Source organism: Sturnus vulgaris, chromosome 3 (genome assembly GCF_052056855.1).
Source record: "Sturnus vulgaris isolate bStuVul1 chromosome 3, bStuVul1.hap1, whole genome shotgun sequence".
Lineage (NCBI taxonomy): Eukaryota > Metazoa > Chordata > Aves > Passeriformes > Sturnidae > Sturnus > Sturnus vulgaris.
The window spans coordinates 19,138,163-19,156,677 of NC_142245.1; the positions used below are offsets into that span (position 1 = coordinate 19,138,163).

The following is an 18,515-nucleotide window of genomic DNA, read 5'->3' on the forward strand; positions in this document are numbered from 1 at the left end:
GCCGCGCTCGGGTGTCCCGGGGGCCGGGCCGGGCTGTGCCGGGCGGGGCGGTGCCGGCGGCGCGGGGCTGGCGGGAGCGGCTGTCCGGCGCGGTGGGTGCCCCGGCGCGGGGTGAGCATGGTGCCCTAGCGCTGGGGCTATGTCGGAGGCGGCCCGCAGCCTCCTGCAGCGCTGGGGCGCCAGCTTCAGGAAGGGCACCGACTTCGACTCCTGGGGGCAGCTGGTGGAGGCGATCGACGAGTACCAGATGTGAGTGCGGGCCCGCCACGGCCCCGGAGTCCCGGGCGAGGCGCCGGGGTGAGGGAGCGGCCCCGGGTGGGGCGGGGCGGGGCAGGGCAGGGGGGCCCCGCCGGGCCCAGGCCGCGGCCCCCTCACCCCTGGGGCCCCGCCGGTGGGTCCGGCCCTTCCCCAAGGCGCGGGGCCAGGGGCCGGGGCGTCCCCTCGGGGTGTGCCCGGCCGGGGGGCGCGGCGGGAGCCGGCCGTCCTGCTCTCTTGGGAGGGCGGCAGCGGCCGGCATGGAGCTTAGAGCAAACCTGGTCTGGTGGAAGGTGTCCCCCTGCCCATGGCAGTGGATGGGACAAGGTGATCTTTAATGTCCCTTCCAGCCCAAACCGGGTTGTGATTTTGTGAGCGTGGGCTGCCGGGGTGGTTGGTTGGTTGGTGGAGCCTCCGAAACACCACTGGACCGGGATGCCCCCATCCCATCACCTTGTTGCCCTGGCACCACGCTTGTGGGAACAGAGTGGCCTGGCAAATGGACTGCCTAAGCATCAGCCTCAACCAAAAAACCCTACAAGCAACCTATCAGAATGAAAAGAGGTCCGTCACACGCTCGTGTGTTGTGTCCCTGATGGTACCAGGGTGGGAGAGTGGGGATCCTTGCAGCCCCAGCCAGGTTGGCTGGCAGAGGGTGAGACCGCACTATCCACGAATCCTTTGGCAGCAGAGGAGTATCAGCTACAGGGCACTGATGATGGACTCCTTGGAAACACACCTGGTACCTTTAGTCAGGTATTCTTCCCTACTATTCTATTTGCCATGACGATGAAAGTTATTTCTTCATGATTGGAGTATTTCAGGCCAGGCTTCTCATGGTGAATTTTCTGGAATTTGTCAAGAGAGTTTGCACTTGTTTGCCAAGAGAAAGTCAGCTGAAGAGATGCTCCCTGAGGGATCTTCTACCACTGTTCAGGACTGGTCAAGTTGAGTTGTAACCACACTAGCTGCCAGTTCAGTTGTCACTTACAATTACTGATCTGCTGGACATGTACCATGTGCTCAGGAGAGGCTGTAATATCATCATTTCATTCACTCACCAGGAAGGATGATGCAAGTTCAGTGATTTGCAGTTTGCTGATGGCCTTTAGAGTAGGGCAAGCTGTTACTCTACAAACCTTGGCAGAGAGATGAAAAGAAGTTCTCTTCCAGATCTGTATCTCGGCAGAAAAAAACGAATCATCAAGAAGTGAAAGAAGATATTTTTACTAACTGCCCTTGTGTGGATGTCTACAAGGAGTCCAGTAGAATGCTAATGCTTTAAACTGTCTAAGCAATCTGAGCAGTGAGTTTCATATAATGATGTTTCTTTGGAATGAAAAGTCTTTGGGCTCTCCTTCTGAGCTCTCTTCATTGAGAAGTGAGGTCACTAAACATTTGCAGACAGTCCAGTTTGAGAATTGAAATGCAACTTCTGTTGCCTTCCTGACTCTGTTGCTTGTGTTGGACAAGAGCTGAGGTGATCTCCACACCGTGGCTCTCTTCTGACCTGGGAGCAGTGTGGTGTCTTTGTAAGGAAGCTCTCCTCTTGGGTGCAAGCTGCTCTTATCAGTGAGTTTCTACTAAATACTTGACAATAGATGAACTCTGTGATCTGAGGACTGAGTAGAACGAGAGAGAAGTTCAAGGGATTACAGGGAGATATTTCCTAGGGAGGAGCAAAACCTTTTCTTCTTTATCCTGTATCTTTAGCAGGTAAATTAATAACAATATGAAGCTGTAGGCTAGAAGCTGCAAACAAGCAGCACAGGGCAAAGATACCAAGCTGTAGTTCTAGAGAGACATTGCAGGATGGGTTTATGGTGTTGCCTTCTCAAAGGCACCCTGAGATGGGATGAACAGGTGTGGTGCTGCTCTTGTCCAAGTGCTGGGAACACCAGCACGGTCTGTGCTGATCCACACAATCATCCTGGTGGGCAGCTGCTTACACTGAACTTGCTGATGCTGCGAAAGCTTGGATTTTGGAAAAATCCAAGTCCTGATGTAAAACACAGTTATATACCTCCTGTGTCCATCTGCTCAGGTCTTTGTGTTACCCCTGGAAGTACAAGAAGCTTGGCACAAAGATTGGCCCTCAATCATTCAGGTGATTATTCATGCAGGACCCCTTCAAGCTGTCAGCAGTGGCTTCCCTGTTAAATGTCCCCATCTGTGGAATTTGGTCTCTTCCAACTTTGAACAAGCTTCAAGGGGAATGACAGATGCATTTATTTGTATTAGAGTGGGTTTTTTTGTTTTTTTTTTTTTGTATTAGTAACAAATGGAAAGAGGGTTGTGTTAGTGATACTTGCAGAAAGCTTAATGCTGTGATGCTGCCTGTTGTGGGTGACATATTGCTGCTATGGTGATCTGTTTTCTTAAATCATTACTTTAAAATGCCCTTTCTCTGTGTCCTGCCTATCATAGGGCAAGGCAGTAGGCAAGGAGTGTACTTTTGGGTTCAAGCATGTTTATGCTTTTTGTCTTTTCTCAGCCCCAATCTTTCTCCATTTTTGAAGAGGGACAACACCACCAAGTTGTGCAGTTACCTCATCTTGTTTGGTTGTGTTTTCCCTGGTGAGAGTTAAAAGCTACAGTGACCTCAATCAGTATGGGCATTTTTTGAGAGCTTATTTTGAGGAAAAGCAAAGAAAATGAGTTCTGATTGTTTGTTCCTGCCACAGGCTTTGACAACAGTTTGTTCTGCTAGATGTATCTTGATGTATATATTTTATAAACTCCTCCTAAAGCTGGGCCAATGCCCACAGCAGTGAAGAGAAGCAGAGTCCCTTTCACAGTACAAACTTGTGAGGTTCCAGGAGGAAGCCTGTTGTGATGTCCCTGGGTTTCCCCTCAATCCCTGTCTTCCCTCTCCCTCTGCTTTGTAAAAAAAAAAAATTATTTACAGGGAATGGCAACAATTGCCCAGAGGCTTTGCTTGTTTAATGTTCTCCTTCCTCCCGGGACGGAAACTGTAACTCTTCCCATAGCTTCCCTCCAGCTTCCTTTCGCTTTCTCGAGCTGTTTGCTTACTGTTACTTTCCAAACCCCTTGGTGCTCCTGCCTTGGTGATGACAAGGGGTGGGGTTTGTGCTCCTCCTGTGATGCTGACAGGCACAAATATGAGCGGATCCACCCCGGCAGCCTGGCCAAGCCGCCCTGTGCCTGGCTTCCAGTGCTGGGAGAGCATGTGCCATGGCTTAGGGTGCCCTCACCCGAGCCCCCCGGCGTCTCACTCAGCTCAGCCTCTCCCTGGCAAATGCGTGTGGGATTGCACCACAATGCATCTTCATAGCGGCTGTGATTTGTTATTATAAAAGAAGGGGATTGTGAGAGGAAAAAAATCAGTGCTTGTAAAAGGGGCTATAAGGACCCTCTTACCTGTTCTCCCTTCATGATGCATTAGTCTTTCCTGCCTAATGTAGCTGCATACTTTGTCCACCTTCTGGGGTTTTTTCTTAAGTATGAACTGCCATGGCTATAGAAAACTTTGTTTCAAAAGACAAACCAAAAACACAACGGCAAAACCAATCCAAACCTCTTTGGAGCAGCAGCCTGTGAACCTTTTGGCTGACACATTTTCTGGAGCTGGGGTGTGGGTGTTTGTGTTGTGTTCCCACTCTAAAATTTTCTTTTCCCCCATCCAGATTAGCGAGGCATCTCCAGAAAGAGGCACAGTCTCAGCACAACAACTCTGAATTCACAGAAGATCAAAAGGTGAGTACTGCTGTTTGCTCAGGCAAGGAGCTTGACTCATAGATGTTGAGTGTGTGTTATGTTTTTTTATCTTGCAGGCCAGAGCCTTATGAGACCTTTTTTCCTTCCTCAATACATGCAAACAGAAACAGAGCCCAGCGTGGCTAAAAAGGTTGCTGTTGTTAGATGTGAGGGATGCTCTGCTTTGCTATTGAATGTCAAGCATGCTGGCCAGAGTCTTTCATAACCTGGGTGTTTCTTTTTTTTTTTTTTTTTTTTGAGTAATATTTGATAACTTGCTTATTCAACATTAGCGCAATTTATGTCGTGAGCTCTGAACACAAAACATCTTGAACTGCAGACATTGAGGGTGTGTGAGGGGGATGAAAGCTTAACATGTAACACCTGACAGGGAAGGTTCCTGGCAGAATACTCCCTAGCAGCCTCTTAGAATGTTATTTGTTTATAATATTTCAAAATATTGAAATTACTTTACTCCTCCCTCTCTCCTCTCAGTTGAAAGGCTGTTTCTTGTCTAAGCAACATACTGCTGCAGTTCTGTGATAGGATTTAAGTGGACTCATGCACTCCAGCATTTACTGCAAAATAAAATTGGCATTTGCTAGCTCAGAATCTCATCAGTGGTAATAGGATGCTAGAGTAATGAGAGTTGTGCTTGGGAGTGTAAGTCCTGAAAACAGGTGCTGGCTACAGAAATTCGAGATGAACTTGATGTGTGTAAAGAAGCTCAAAGAAATGCATCTTTACATAGACTCTGAGAGAGATTTGTAGCTGTTTCCTCGAGGTGTACCAATATGAAAAGCAAAGACCTGGTCTTCCATGTTCTGCTTATCTTCTGCAAAGATGATAAAGCTCATGATTGCCTTAAAGAGAGCCATAATTTTGGAGAAGCATTTGGTCCACTTTTCCTGAACTGTAAGCCATGAGAGCCTTGTTAATGTTGGACAGCTGTTTATTCCTTGAATGTTTCTGCTCTCCCTCGCTTGCTGGTAGCTTTCTCCATCTTTCTCAGCTAGAGTCATCTTTACTGCATGTTTCCCTTCTGTGGAGACTTTTGAAAATATAGTTACTTCATGAAGGCGAAGCTGTTAATCTCACTTCTGGAGACATCATCTCCTGTGAGTATGGGAACCAGAACCACACAGGGCTTTGCCTCCAGATGTTCCCTGAGTCTTATGAAAAGGACCTTGGACCAGATTGTGGAAGTGAATGAGGTCAGCCGTGAGGGAAGGCCTGGGGGGCTCAGGAAGTGGAGATAACTGACCTCAGATGTTTCATGCACAAGTGCTGTCATGTCTTAAGGCAACAGTCTTCTGAAAAGAAAAAAAATAGTGGGTGGTGGTTTTACATCCTAGCAGAGTGATACCCATTTCTGAAGCTGATATAATTTTATAAAAGAGGATGGCATTTTTATCACATGCTGGTTTTTGCAGATCATTAAGTGGCTGATGCATTGAATCTTTTAGTCTGGTTATCAAACAGCTGTTTCATTAGCCACATGCACAAACCAATTCCCCAACATTTCGTTGAAAGAACACTATCATGAGGAAGGCTAGTCACAAAAAAAAATGTAACTAGAGTCTTGCTATTGCTTAGAAAAAAAACCACTTAAAACTCTGCACAGCAAAACCTCTGAGTAAAGCTCCTTGCTGTGCTGGTCTTCCCTATTTCTGCAGGAGCTCAGCCAGTATATCATCTAGTGATTATGACTAATTACTATCATCACTAATATCATTCATATGGCATGTGGCTGGAAGGCTTGGTGTATGCTGGGTTTGCAAGCAGTTTGATTTAATAGAAGTGTATCTTCTTTCCTGCTGCCCTTCCAAAAATCAGCTACAAATCAGTAACTTTTGCTCAACTGTTCTCCTGCCAGTGCACCCACCAGCATGTTCTTTCCTTCTGGTTTCCAAAAATCTCTTTCCCTAATATCTTAACTTTCTCAGGCTCTGTATGTTACAAAAGAGCCACCTTTTAAATTTTTTTTAACTGTGGAAGAGTCTATAACCTTCAGGATTTGCTTATCTGATGTCACTGGCCAAGGCTGCGTGCAGAATTTCACAGATTAAAAGGCCATGAAACTAATTATGATTTCCACTTGCTTGATCTACCCCCATTGCAGTTTTTCTGTAGATTTTCAGTCAGCTCTTTTCCAAAGGACCATATATATTGCTGAGAATTGTTGTGAGGCTATAGTTTCTTACTCGACCTACCCTGTGGGGAAGGTGGATTTCAGCAATGATTCCTCTGTACCAAGGGGATAATACTTTCTTTACAGCTGCAGGGAAAGGACAAGACTAGGTCCAAATCCTCATCTCTATCTATCTGTATGAACTTTTACCACATTTGGGTTTATTTCATGCATCACAGGTGGTGTTACAGTGCAGATATGGCCACATGAAAATTGATGGTGTGTTACTTGCTAATGTAATCATAAAATTTGTTAATCTAGGAACACTTGACAGATACCACCAGTTTCTTTCCTGGTCATACTGTGAGCCAGTTATCATTTATCTTCTAATACATGTATTGTTTATGGTAAAAATTCAGGCTTTTAAATAGTCGTATGTCCCATTTTTACTCCTAAAGAATCAGTTTGAAACACTGTGTGCTACTTGCCTTAATAGAGCAGACTCCAGATTTTGTTGCTCACTCCTGTGTTTTCAAATTCTGATAGGTTGTCATCTTATAACTATTGCTGGACATAATCCTGGAGATTTAGCCCTTAGGGAAGGCTCTGTCTTGACTTGGGTAATTGACAATGCTGGAATCTTCATTAGTGATTGTGAATTTTATTGAAGAATTTCTCTGCAGATTCTGTAAACAGCAAATCATTGTGTTTAGTCTGCCTTCAACAGCTATAAAGAGGCTGTGCAAGTTTTATCACCTAGAGGCAGCACGTGTGGAATACTAAGAGATACAGCTACTGGTGAATTTACCTCAGTCTTAACATTTTGAATACTGCTGTTTATTGTTTTTTCCTCCATTCTCTAAAAAGCCCATCTTCATTCATGATCAGCCACTGTGTTTTGCGATAGGAATTGTTCCAGTTAGGTTTGGCTGTGTCTGTCAGCTTGCCTCCAGCTACAGTTACTCTCACCCAGTTCTCTGTGCAGTAAATGTGACCTTTTAAGCCCTCTTCCAACCACAGTTGTTGCTTCTCATGTAACTTTTTTTGTGCTAGGCTGAGTTCTCCTCGTGTTAGAAAATCCTGCTTTTGAAGCAATGATAACTTGCTGAAATACGAGCCCTGTTGAACAGTCTTAGCATGATTCATTAAACTACTGGTCTTCTAACAGCCTAAACTCTGGTTAAAGCCAAGCTCTGCTCTGGCTCTGTGTTTGTGCAAACATCTTTGCCTGCATTACAGTTAGCACAGTCATTACTCACACAACTGCTCTGAAGAAACCTTGACTACGAGATCAACTGACATTTCCCCATTCTAATCATGAGTTTACATAAAACTGAACCTAAACTATTTTAAACTAGCAAAGTTAATTATGGCTTCAGTCTTTCTAATGAGATGCAGAATGTTTTCCCTGCTGCAAAAAGGAGCCTTTGCATGGGATAGTTGCAGCTGAAAATGATAGCAGTGTTTAGCTGCATTTTTAACTTTTGGGTTGGGTGTGGTCCCTTAAAAAAATAGTTATGAATAATGCCTGCTGGGAGCTTGCCATATTTCAATAGATTCCATATAAAACCTATTCTTTACTATTTTAAGACTCCCAAACTCTCTTCAATTAATCTGTTTCTAGAGCCATTATTGCCCTTTCAGCCCCCAGGAGCCAGAGGACACACATTTTGTATTGCTCTTTGTTCTGTGAGGAGGCTCCTGGTTTGGGCAGTTTTCAGAACACACAGTTATGAATCTGCAGGATAGGGAATAGAGGAGTTGTTGAATTTACTGGATTGACAAAGGAGATAGGGGCTGAGCAGTGCTTCTGAGACCTCATTTATGATGTGGGCTTAAAGAGAGACCAGGAGGGGCAGAGCCAGGTGAAAATCTGTTTACACGCTCTTTCTCTGTGGTGAGGCATGGAGACTGTGTGCTGGTACCCTGCAAACTCATAGCCCTCCTTCGGTTGTGCAAGTGTTGGAGTTTTGATCTCACACAGAACGGGCATGCTCTTTGTTCAGCAGTCAACACCCAAACTATTGGAACAGCTGGACTTTTGCAAATGCTGGAGCTGTAGTCAAACCTCAGAGATTCCCCTCCCTTCTCTAGGGAACCTGTGGATTCCTTTCTTTTACTCATTATTTCACACCTTCTTATTTAAGAACCTACCTTTGCAAATATATTTTTCCAGATGTTCACAAAAAAAAAAAAAGAATTCCTTTTGTTATACCACAGCTGATTAGATAGATGTAGTGTGTTTTCATTCTAGGGACTGAGAATCTGCTTCTGAAGTACTACTTGATATCCTCCCACCCAGGCTGGCAGTACATGTAAACAAATCCACAACACCCACGTATGCTGTGTGGGTCTGAAAGTCTCAAGGACTCAGGACTCTATATGCTCTTTTATATTTCCAAATACCTGTGTTTTTTCAAGCTGTGCTGGAGATCTAGTCATGGGTCTCTGTTGTATAGCAGAATTTATTTCGGGGAGGAAGGAGTTTGTTGACTGAACAATGTGTCCTGTGTTAATAGGCATCACTCACTGCTTTCTGGGAAGGTGCTCAGAACTAAAGTTTTTGAAAGGCCTCCATATAATGGACAGTAATAAAAGTTATGAAGATGTAAAGTCTGGCCTAGTGCCATGTTTTAACAGTCTTAAGGGGAGATGCTAGCTGGGGAGAAATGGCTTCAAAAACTTTGATGAGCCTGTGGTGGCAGATGAAAATCGGTATCTGAGGCTTTTGCACACTCTAGCTGTTGGCCCTGCCCTTGAGGTATTGATATGTGATCTACTTATGATTCAGTTCCTGAACTCTTTCAACTTTCAGTGTGGCCTAAGGTGAACTGAAACTGCAGTCTCTTAGTTTTTATCCCAGCCTGTTGGAACTACTGGGGGCCTAGGAGCTGATTGAGAAGGATTTGTGATACCTCTTTGCAGGAGAGCCAGAAGAGGTGATGGGGGGAGGTACCTTTGAAAGCATGCCTAGTTTTTATCTGCTGTTACCAACATCTTGGAGTCCAAAAAATATAAGCCTCCTTTTGGATTTGACTGATACTGCATAGCTTGCCAGGTGTCCATACTCTCGAAGTTCTTTGATGCTAGAGTGTGCTCCAGGAAATCTTTTCCTCTCCTTGCATCCAGCTTGTGGAGGAGCTGTTTTTATACTGCCTGATTTAAAAGAAGAGAATGAGTTACAGGGGTGTATTTCAACTTTTGTCTTCCTTCTGGGGGAAAATTTAATTTGAAAGCAAACTGCTTTTCTTTGTACCTTCATTGTTGCTGGTTTTCTTGCCCTATAAATGTTCCACAGAGTATTTTGAGTTTATATCTGGCCCTTATTTCTGCAGATCGTCTGAATTTTTCTTTACAAAAAAGTTTTAGTCAATGAACAAACTTGTGATGGTCAGGAAAAATACACTGGGCAGTTGTGTCTTCTTGATGTCACTAATGGACGTTTTAACTCCTCCTTTCAGCTAGTAGTAACAGAAACAAATGTGGCTGCTGGAGCATCTTACTTTGTGAGACATAAAAGCTTAAAACTGCTTTCAAAGCAAGACTACTTGCAATGGACTATTCTGAAACCCTTCCCTCTCTTTTACATTTTTTAAATGAAAATGAGAAATTGCTTCACAGTTCTGCTCACAGATATTCTAGATTGCTGACAAGTTTGAATTCAGGCATATATTCCATGATTCACTCCGAGTTTAAATCTCTTAAAATCACAAAAATAGAAAATTAGAAAAATAATCCACCTTTAGACTTCCTCTCCCACTAAAACCCACAGGAGTGGACTGTGGTTTTTTTTTAGGGCTGAGATACTGGGCTGCTGCAATGTCTGATGGGGGTGGATTTGGTGTGCTGAGGATGGGAACCTGGTAACGGAGCTGTAAGCCTGGCTCCTAAAAGGGCAAATCAGCACAAACCACTCAGGTTCTCAGGAGGTAATACACTGCTTGGCTTGGATTTATTTTTTTTCCAGTCCCCTATCACCTGAGAGCAGCTGAGTTTATAAACAGTTTATGATGTGATAGGCATTATTACAGTTTCTGCAGAGTGAGTGACCCCCCTCTGTGTTGTTGGGCTGTGGGAGGGGAGTTAAGTGGCAAATGTCTTTCATCTATTGTACTTTTAGCAAATCCTGCTTTTTTATAAAAAAAGCTTCCGATGCTGAATGGTCTGATACTGAACAATAGACCTAAAATCTTTGCAAAAAAACCCCCAAAAACCAAAAAAATCCAACTGTTTGTGTTTACATTCTTTAAGTGTCAATCTGGACAAATACAGTTTCAGCACTAAATTTTTTTTTTCCCTTTCAGAAAACCATAGCTAAAATTGCAACATGCTTGGAACTGAGGAGTGCAGCTTTACAGGTATAGCTCTTTTTCCTATCTGACATCATACTCTAGCAGCAGGTAACTGTAGAGCTTTTTAAAACTCGTTTACTCTTCAGAAATACCTAAACTTCTGAAAATGGAGTGAACACTTGGAGTTTCCAGGTTGTTGTCGTGATGGCCCAGGTGGCTGCCTTAAAAAAGACTGCAAGTGCTTATATGAGCATCTATTAGTGCTTGTACAAGAATTTAGCTCCACATTTTGTGGTTTTGGTTCTTTGCCTCATTTTCATCCTTCAGAACTGTTTTTTTTTCTCTTCCTAATCTGTGTGCAAGGTTAAAAAGATCACCAGAATGACCTTTAGACTTATTCAGCTACTTCACAAGTCATCCACAATATCCACAAAGAAGAATGTGTAATTAGAATAAAAATTGCTTTTTAGCAGTCATGAAAACTGGCAGTGCTCTAGGAAAATGTGGGAAAACAATAATTTGTAAACTATTCTTTGAGCTTTTTTCTGGACTGAAAGTAGATGTCATGGGTGTGGATATCGTTTTTTTCAGCACATGCTTATCCCAAAACAAAAAGCAAGTGAGAGAAATTTCCAAAAGACCATGGATGGGGAAGAGATGAATCAAAGCTTGGGTTACTGGGTTACCTCTTTGCCAAGAAAGAGTGATGACAGACAAATTTTGCATCAAGTTACTCCCAGCAGCACTACCAAGTACTTCATGTTGCTGCCTTCAATTGTCTGAAAGGCTGGGATACAGCATGCTGGACTCATGAGGTGGGGCCTGACCAGTCTCAAGGCTGTGTAGAATTTGAAGGATTATTTGGTTACCTCTAGCTGTCATTTTATTTTGATCTAATCTGGAGTATTTGAAGAGTGTTGCGTTTGCTTGGTGTCACTGTGACTTTGACAAGGGCCTGCATGTTCCACTATGGAACAGCTTTGTGGGTCAGGTCCCATCTGGGAGCAGCAGCAGAAGCTGCAGCCATGCAGCTTCATAACCTGCCAAGCTGGAGAGATGATGTTATGCAAGAACAGCCTTCCTTGCTGTTGATTCCCCCAGCACTAAGTCAAGGATTTTAGAACCTTTTGAGAGGGTACAAGAACTTCTTGCCCAATTCACTTTGGGGAGGTTATGGTTTCTTAGCAGAGATTAAAGCAGTTAGTGGGTGTGCTCATCTTTTCCCACTCTCCTAACACTTAGGGTATAGCTGCTTTAGTATCCTTACACAGTCTTGCAGAAGATCTCTATTCACTCTTGGACAAAATCAAGAAAAAAAACCTCATTGGACCTTAAATGTTGAAAACAATGGGCAATTTCAAGGCATGCCAAGGGTGCAATGACATAATAGGTAAGACCTGACCATTCACTCAGAAGAGCATGTCCAGTGTCAATCCTCTTATCTTCACTTCTTTTTATGCCTGCTCTGCCACTTGTCTCAGAATAAACTAATCTTACCAAACTGTTGGTGAGCTACCTCAGAATAAAATAACTCTGAGTTAGTAAGTCAGATAGGCTTACTGAGAACTGTACGTGTATGTGCTACACAGAGGAGGAAACCATCATCTGAGCTGGAGAAAAGAAAGATGGGAATTCCTCTTCTATTTTCAGTGAGTTCTTGGCTGAGTTTTGTCAAGCTCATCCTGTGTACTGTAACTTCTGCCATTGTCACAATGTTGGACACATGTCTTGAAATGTGAATGTTCCTGTGTGCAGTAAGTAAGCATTTACAACTAGTTGGATTAAGAATATTTATCTTGCATTAGAGCTTGGAATATTGGATAAGTTTGTTCTTAATAAGTGAGAAGTAACATAGTCTCTGCCTCACCTGTGAACCTGCCTTTTGCTGGGGAGACTTTTTGGGGAGATGTAGCTTTGTGTGCTTGAACAAAGGAAACACCTTGCATGCTTTTTCTGAGATAAGGTAACTGTGTGAGTGCAAGGTGCATCCAAAGATCTGACTCTTTTTTTGTATTGTCCTAGTCCACCCAGTCGCAGGATGAGTTTAAGCTTGAGGATCTGAAGAAGTTGGAACCAAGTAAGTGATATCTTTGTATTTTGAGTGCCATTTATCCTGACAGGGGAAAACATGACAGCAGGAATACTGACTAACCACACTGCAGTTCAACAGTGATGCTGGATTCAGGTGCTTATTCCAAGTGTTTGTTACCACACAGACAAAACTTCATGTGTGTTAAGGAATGTAACATGAGTAGTTCAAAAGTACAATAACCCAAATATTTCAGATAATATATTCATCTTCATTTTTGGGCGCTGCTAATATTTGCATAAAATAATGTTTTAAGCTATCAGTAGTACATTATATAATTTACCCGCACATTACTTAGTTGAACTGTATTTCAACATTTTGTGGTCTTCCTTCTTGCAGAATGACATTTATTTTTTCTTCTGAAAATATTTAACTTGTGCTCATGGTAGCCAATCACCTGTCACCTCCCAATGTAATGCTACCAGACCAACGAAGTTGAGAGTTTAAGTGAGGATGTGATTCAGTCTTTGAAGGGTTTTGTGTGATGTTTTTTCCCAACTGATCCTGGGTCAGGTCTTGGTATGTCAATCCAGAAATAACTTTTTCATATAGGAAGTATCTATTTATCTGCTTCATTTTCCTTCCTGTAACACTGGCTGCTTTGTTCTCAAAGCATCCTTATGATTAGAGCTTCCACATCTAAGCAGTATTATCCTAAATGTTAATGTTTCTGCAATTCTCAGGGAACGGGAAATGTGGAAGAGCTTCTTTCATGCTTTCTGAAGATGGTTTTATTTTGCTTATGACACAATTGTAACATTAAGTGGCATGCTGGGGATAAATATGATGGGCAGGCAAGTGTTTCCCCTTTGTGAGTAGGCTGAGCTTCTCTGCACAGGATGCTACAGGGGAGCTTGTTAAGAAGCGGAGCATTGAGCTAAGCTTCCTGATATCTCTACCAAAACATGGAGTCCAAATGCTTTTAAACTGTTCCCTGAAAGTGCAAAGTGAAAGTGTGTTACAAAACTGCTGGGTCTTATGGGTGAAGACCATAACTCAGGAAAGGGTGTGTAACTGTGTATTGGAGTATTTGGTCTTCCTCACTCTCCATGTTGCATGTCTGGCCTCTGAATCCTCTGACTTGGGAGTTTTCTGTATAGATACTGCTGCTCTCTGTTTACAAAGTATTTTAAATGTTGTAATCATTGAATGACTGTGGATTTTATACTCCATTGTGCAAATGCCCTGTGAGTGACTGAATGATGGAAGAGAGACAGGGATCCTGTCCAAAATTTCAATTATGGTGCAACAGTCCTGTTGCTTATCTTGCCCTCCATCAGAGAATTGATGTCTAGCTGTCAAAAAAACTGCCTGTGTGAAGTGCATTCAGCCCACACCTCATACAACAAGCAACTATATTAAAACTGAGGAAGAGTGTGTGGCCATCAGTTTTCAAATACACTGAGTTATTTTCCTTGGATGAGAACGGGTGCTTCTACAACAACAATTGAACATTGATGTTCCTAATGCTGCTGTCTTACTTGAATGGTTCTGGCCTCTCTCTCTCTGAATTGTGCCTTTGTTTTGTGGTTTTTAAGTGTATCTTGAATAGAGTAAATCTTAATCACACCAATACCAGCCATTTCATAAAACTCACCGTGAAGTGTTTTAATTTGCATGTTGTCAATTTTCTTTTGCATCCCACCAGAAAAAGCTAAAAAAATCTGGGCTGGCAATGCAAATAAGTGATTCCTTTGTTAGGTCAAGCCATTCCATTAGGGTGGAACAAAAACAGCTATTCATACAAAACAGCTATTCACACTATTTGGCTTGTTTTAATTACTTTTGTGCCTGAAGCTGTCAGAATGGTTTTGGTGTTGTTATAACAACCAGGGCCCTTAGATTTACTTTTTTTTCTTCCCCTTAATCTTGTGTTGTCGAGTTCTAACTTTTCCTACTTGAGCTTGCATTTCATGCAGCTTGGAAAGTGAAGCAGTTGGCTAGTTCTGTTTGTTTACAGGATTTGTCACTGAATAGTTTGTGCTGGAATAATGCTACAGGAGGTTCCATACATACAAATAGTTCTTTTGAGGCTGTGCTGTGTGAAGTCATTGTTAGCACACTGAATCTCACAAATACATTACTTTGTGGAAGCTTATTACCAGTGTTAGAATGCACAGTACAAATGGATGGGCTGGGGCATCCCTTGTGCCTGAGTGATAATTGTAAGACAAGTGGATACTGGGTTGTACTGGGGAGCATGGTGCCTGAATTATTTTATGTTGTCTATTTAAAAAAAAATCAGTACAGGTATCAGAAAAAATCACTATCTGTCCTGGTTTAGGACAAATTTGGGAGGAAAATTTAAATGGGCAGTGGTCTTTACCAAGTTAATGTGTCAAGATCTTCTGGCTTATGTTGATAATTTCTTTTGAAATCTTTCAAGAAAGAGCCAACTGCTGATAAAATCAGACTACGAGGATGGTGAAGGGCCTCTGTGAGGAGTGGCTGAGGTCACTTCATCTGTTCCGGCTGAAGGAGAGAGTCCTCAGTGCAGTTACACCTTCCTCCTGAGGGGCAGAGGAGGGGCAGGCACTGATCTCTGCCCTGTGCTGACAGTGACATGGCCTGAGGGAATGGCCTGAAGTTGTCAAGAGAGGTTTAGCTTGGATATCAGGAAAAGGTGCTACACCCAGAGGGTGGTTGGGCACTGGAACAGGATCCTCAAGGAAGTGATCACAGCACCAAGCCTGACAGAGTTCAAGAAGTGTTGGGACAATGCTCTCAGGCACGTGGTGTGATCCTTGGGGTCTCCTGTGCAGGGCCAGGAATTGGACTGTGATGGTCCTTGAGGGACCCTTCCAACTCGGGAGATGCTGTGATTCTATGCAAATCAAAGTGACACTGTCCAACGTCACAAAAGGAAAGGCAACTTCTGCACAAGAGCCTGCAGAACAGTATTTTTAAAAGATTTTGTTGGAAATGCAGCACAGATGGAGGCCACGATGCTGGGATCTACCCATTAGATGCACTCGTGGAGAATTATCTGGGAATCGTGTTCTCAAGCAGCAACATTACAGAGAGGAAGGGCTCTTTCTCCCAGAGGTGAACTGTGGTTTTGAAAATGAAACAGAGATCCAAAAAAGCCCAAACCAACCTTTTAAAGCTTGGATGTCTTACACAGCATTACAAGGGAGATTCCTGTTGGTATTAACCTATTTTTTTTTTTTTCGTGTGATCTGGTATTTTTATTTGAATTAACTGAAGCTCACATTTGTGGTAGATGCAAAGAGGATTTTCCTTTTCCTTAGTTTTATTGCTTAGCTTTTCCTTAGTGTCTTCGAATAAGTATTTCACCAGGCTGAATGTGGATCTGCTGCTTATCCTGTTGGCCTTTAAAGGGGCACTTAAATTACAGCTTTGCAAAATTATTTGCCATTGGTGGTGAGACAAGAATTGAAAGCTTTTTAAAAACCTGAGCTACAGCTTTGTGCAGCAAAAGGCAAGAGGTTCTGCTTCTGACATGAACATTCAGCATCACATTTATTCCCGGCAGGACGGGGGTGCTCAGCCTCGGGCAGCAGCAGCAGCAGGATTTCAGGTGCTGTAGAACTGTTTGCCTCTTGCCTGGGCTCATGTCAGTGGAGCTCTTTGGGCCCTCTAGTGATGCCTGAAGTGAATTACGAGGAGAGTTTTTTTCAGGGGCTGCTCATAAGATCATCTGGTTACTTGAAAAGAGGACTTACCAACCTTTGGAAAGCGGGAGGAGAGCTACTGTGATGCCTGTCTCTTCTGTTTGATGTGCCTATGATCTGTAACAGATCTCACTTCACTGAAGTTCTCCTCCTGGGGTAGTTTCACTTTCCGTTTCTGATGTGGTGTATCTCTCTGAGAGCTGGGGAATTCTGAGAGTAATAAAAATCCCCTTCTCTTCCTGAACCTCAGCAGCACTGGAAAGTGATGGTTGCTGATCAGCTGCTTTTCTGGTGGGAAGTGGCTGTTATTACTCAGATTCACGTTGAGATCTGCTTTACTGGTCCTGCACAGCAGAATCTTTGGAGACAGAGACATGGCATCAGTTTTGTCTCTCACAGCTCAGACTGAAGGGACTTTAAACCTTTCTCTGTATTTATGTATTGTGTCTGGCTGGGATCAGGTTCTGATTAACCTCTCATTGGTAGCACAGAAATCAGAAAAAAATCAGTATAGTAAGGACTGGAAAGACTTTTTGGTTTCTTTATAGTTTCCCAGGAGGATAATTTATTCTTAGAGAATTCAAGTGGCGTCTGGTAAACTAATGCAGGAGCCCAGGCTGGGTGATGGGAATGTGAAAGCAGACAGGGAAGCTCTCCTGCATTGGCTGACTTGTAGTTTGCTCAGGCAGAGGGGCCTGGCAATGGCTCCTTAAGCATAACTAGTATTTAAGTACTTCTTGGTATTTGTGTAATCTGAACGTTGTTTGAAAAGAGTTTTGTTCTCATTCAGTAGTCCTAAGGGGAGAAGTCCTCTGCTCTGACAGTGCTTTTTGCAAAGTGAAGGTCTGTGAGGGTAGTCAGGGTTTTTTTCTCTCTGCTTCCCCCACCAGTCTGGGATATTCATTGTCTGGTAGGAGAGTGCCTCTCGCCCTGCAGGTGTCCTCTTGTAAATTTTTAGGCCCTTTAGCCATCATTAAATGCATATTTCTTTCACATGTTTTTGGAAGTTTCTCTTTCGCTGGTAGCTGTGTTTGGAAATGGCAGCTAAAGTTGGGATTACTAAAATGGGAGTAAATTTCCAATATAAACGGCAAAGCCATTCTCCATGGAATGCTGAAAGTACAGGTGGTATCTCTGATATTTTACTTTGTCTCCCCTGAATTTCACCAATCTGCCCAGACATATAAGGGCAGATAAAAAGAAAACACAAGCAAACAAAGCCACCACCAAAAAAAAAACCCAAACACATGACTGAAGAAGCAGAAAATTTCACCTAATGTGCCTGAATGTGCACACACATGTGCTGATGTCAGCTCTGGAGATTTCAGACTGTTTGGAGCTGATGCCAGTAACAAGGAGCTGTCTGGAACTGATGCCAGTAACACCACCACCTTGCTCTCAATAGCCACCAAATATTGCTACCCTCACCCTGGGGCTGTCATTTTTTCTCATGAAGATTTTGGTTATTGCCACATTTATCTTCTCTGTCTGTGTGGGTGTGGTAGTAGTGATCTTGTACTGCAGTTGCAGTTCACCTGCCTGAATGTTATAGTGATCATAGCTGTGCTAGTGTTTAAAATATGAGAGGGATGTTTTTTGTATGATCTGATTATTTTAAAAACTTTATTATTTGTGTATGAAGATGTTGTCAGAATGGACATAGCTATGCAAAGTAGTGGAATTAATGCTGGTTTGAGTATGGATTTTTATTTTTTCCCTTCTCTGCAGTATTAAAGAATATCCTCACTTACAATAAGGAGTTCCCCTTTGATGTCCAGCCTGTCCCACTCAGGTAAGAGAGAAGTTCTTTTACATCACTTCATGTACAGATATGTACCTGAAAGATTGTATGGCCTGGACCTGGTGTGCACCTGAAACACATTTCTAGAGCCATCTGCTTGCCAGAATGCTTTGTGTAAACTGATAAATAAAAGAACTTTTGAATTGTTTGTCTAGGTACCATTAAAAATCAAGACCATGCTTTTGGTAAAATCAGTACTTGGTATATCCCTATATCTCTCTGAAATTTCCAGTATTGTCTCCTGGCTTTAGGCTCTGTGCTTTCTATTGTTCTGAGCTCCTGCAATCTCTGTCAAAGTCTGTAGGTAGAGGTAGAAGTTAAGAAGTATGAAATTACATTAAAGAGTGTTTTCCATGCTCAAGTGCTGGCTGGTGAATTGACAGCCAGGTGATGCGTGGGTGTTGGTCTCCTTTCTTGTGTTTTACAGGAAGATTTTAGCACCTGGAGAAGAGGAACACTTGGAGTTTGAGGAGGATGACGAGGAAGGAGGAGCTGGAGCAGGGTCTCCAGACTCTTTTCCTGCTAGAGTTCCAGGTAGGGGCACTAGCCTTGTCATGCCACCCTCTGTAACATCTCTGAGTTTTGGCTCTAAAAA

General features: G+C 43.1%; 1 protein-coding gene across 4 annotated transcripts in view; it reads left to right on the forward strand.

The window, feature by feature from the left end:
* Window positions 1-43: 43 nt before the first annotated feature.
* Window positions 44-18,515, forward strand: part of AIDA (axin interactor, dorsalization associated) — a 28,748-nt gene continuing 10,276 nt past the window's right edge. For 2 of the 4 annotated variants that reach the window (XM_088161146.1, XM_088161147.1), the window contains exons 1-7: window positions 84-249; window positions 3,903-3,972; window positions 10,408-10,461; window positions 11,985-12,044; window positions 12,418-12,472; window positions 17,848-17,911; window positions 18,348-18,454. In XM_088161146.1, coding sequence (XP_088017272.1) covers window positions 140-249; window positions 3,903-3,972; window positions 10,408-10,461; window positions 11,985-12,044; window positions 12,418-12,472; window positions 17,848-17,911; window positions 18,348-18,454 — 520 coding nt within the window. In that variant the 5' untranslated portion in view covers window positions 84-139. Of the gene's footprint in view, window positions 250-3,902; window positions 3,973-10,407; window positions 10,462-11,984; window positions 12,045-12,417; window positions 12,473-17,847; window positions 17,912-18,347; window positions 18,455-18,515 lie in introns of all 4 variants that reach the window. The other 2 variants (XM_014877431.2, XM_014877430.2) reach the window with 2 other exon arrangements.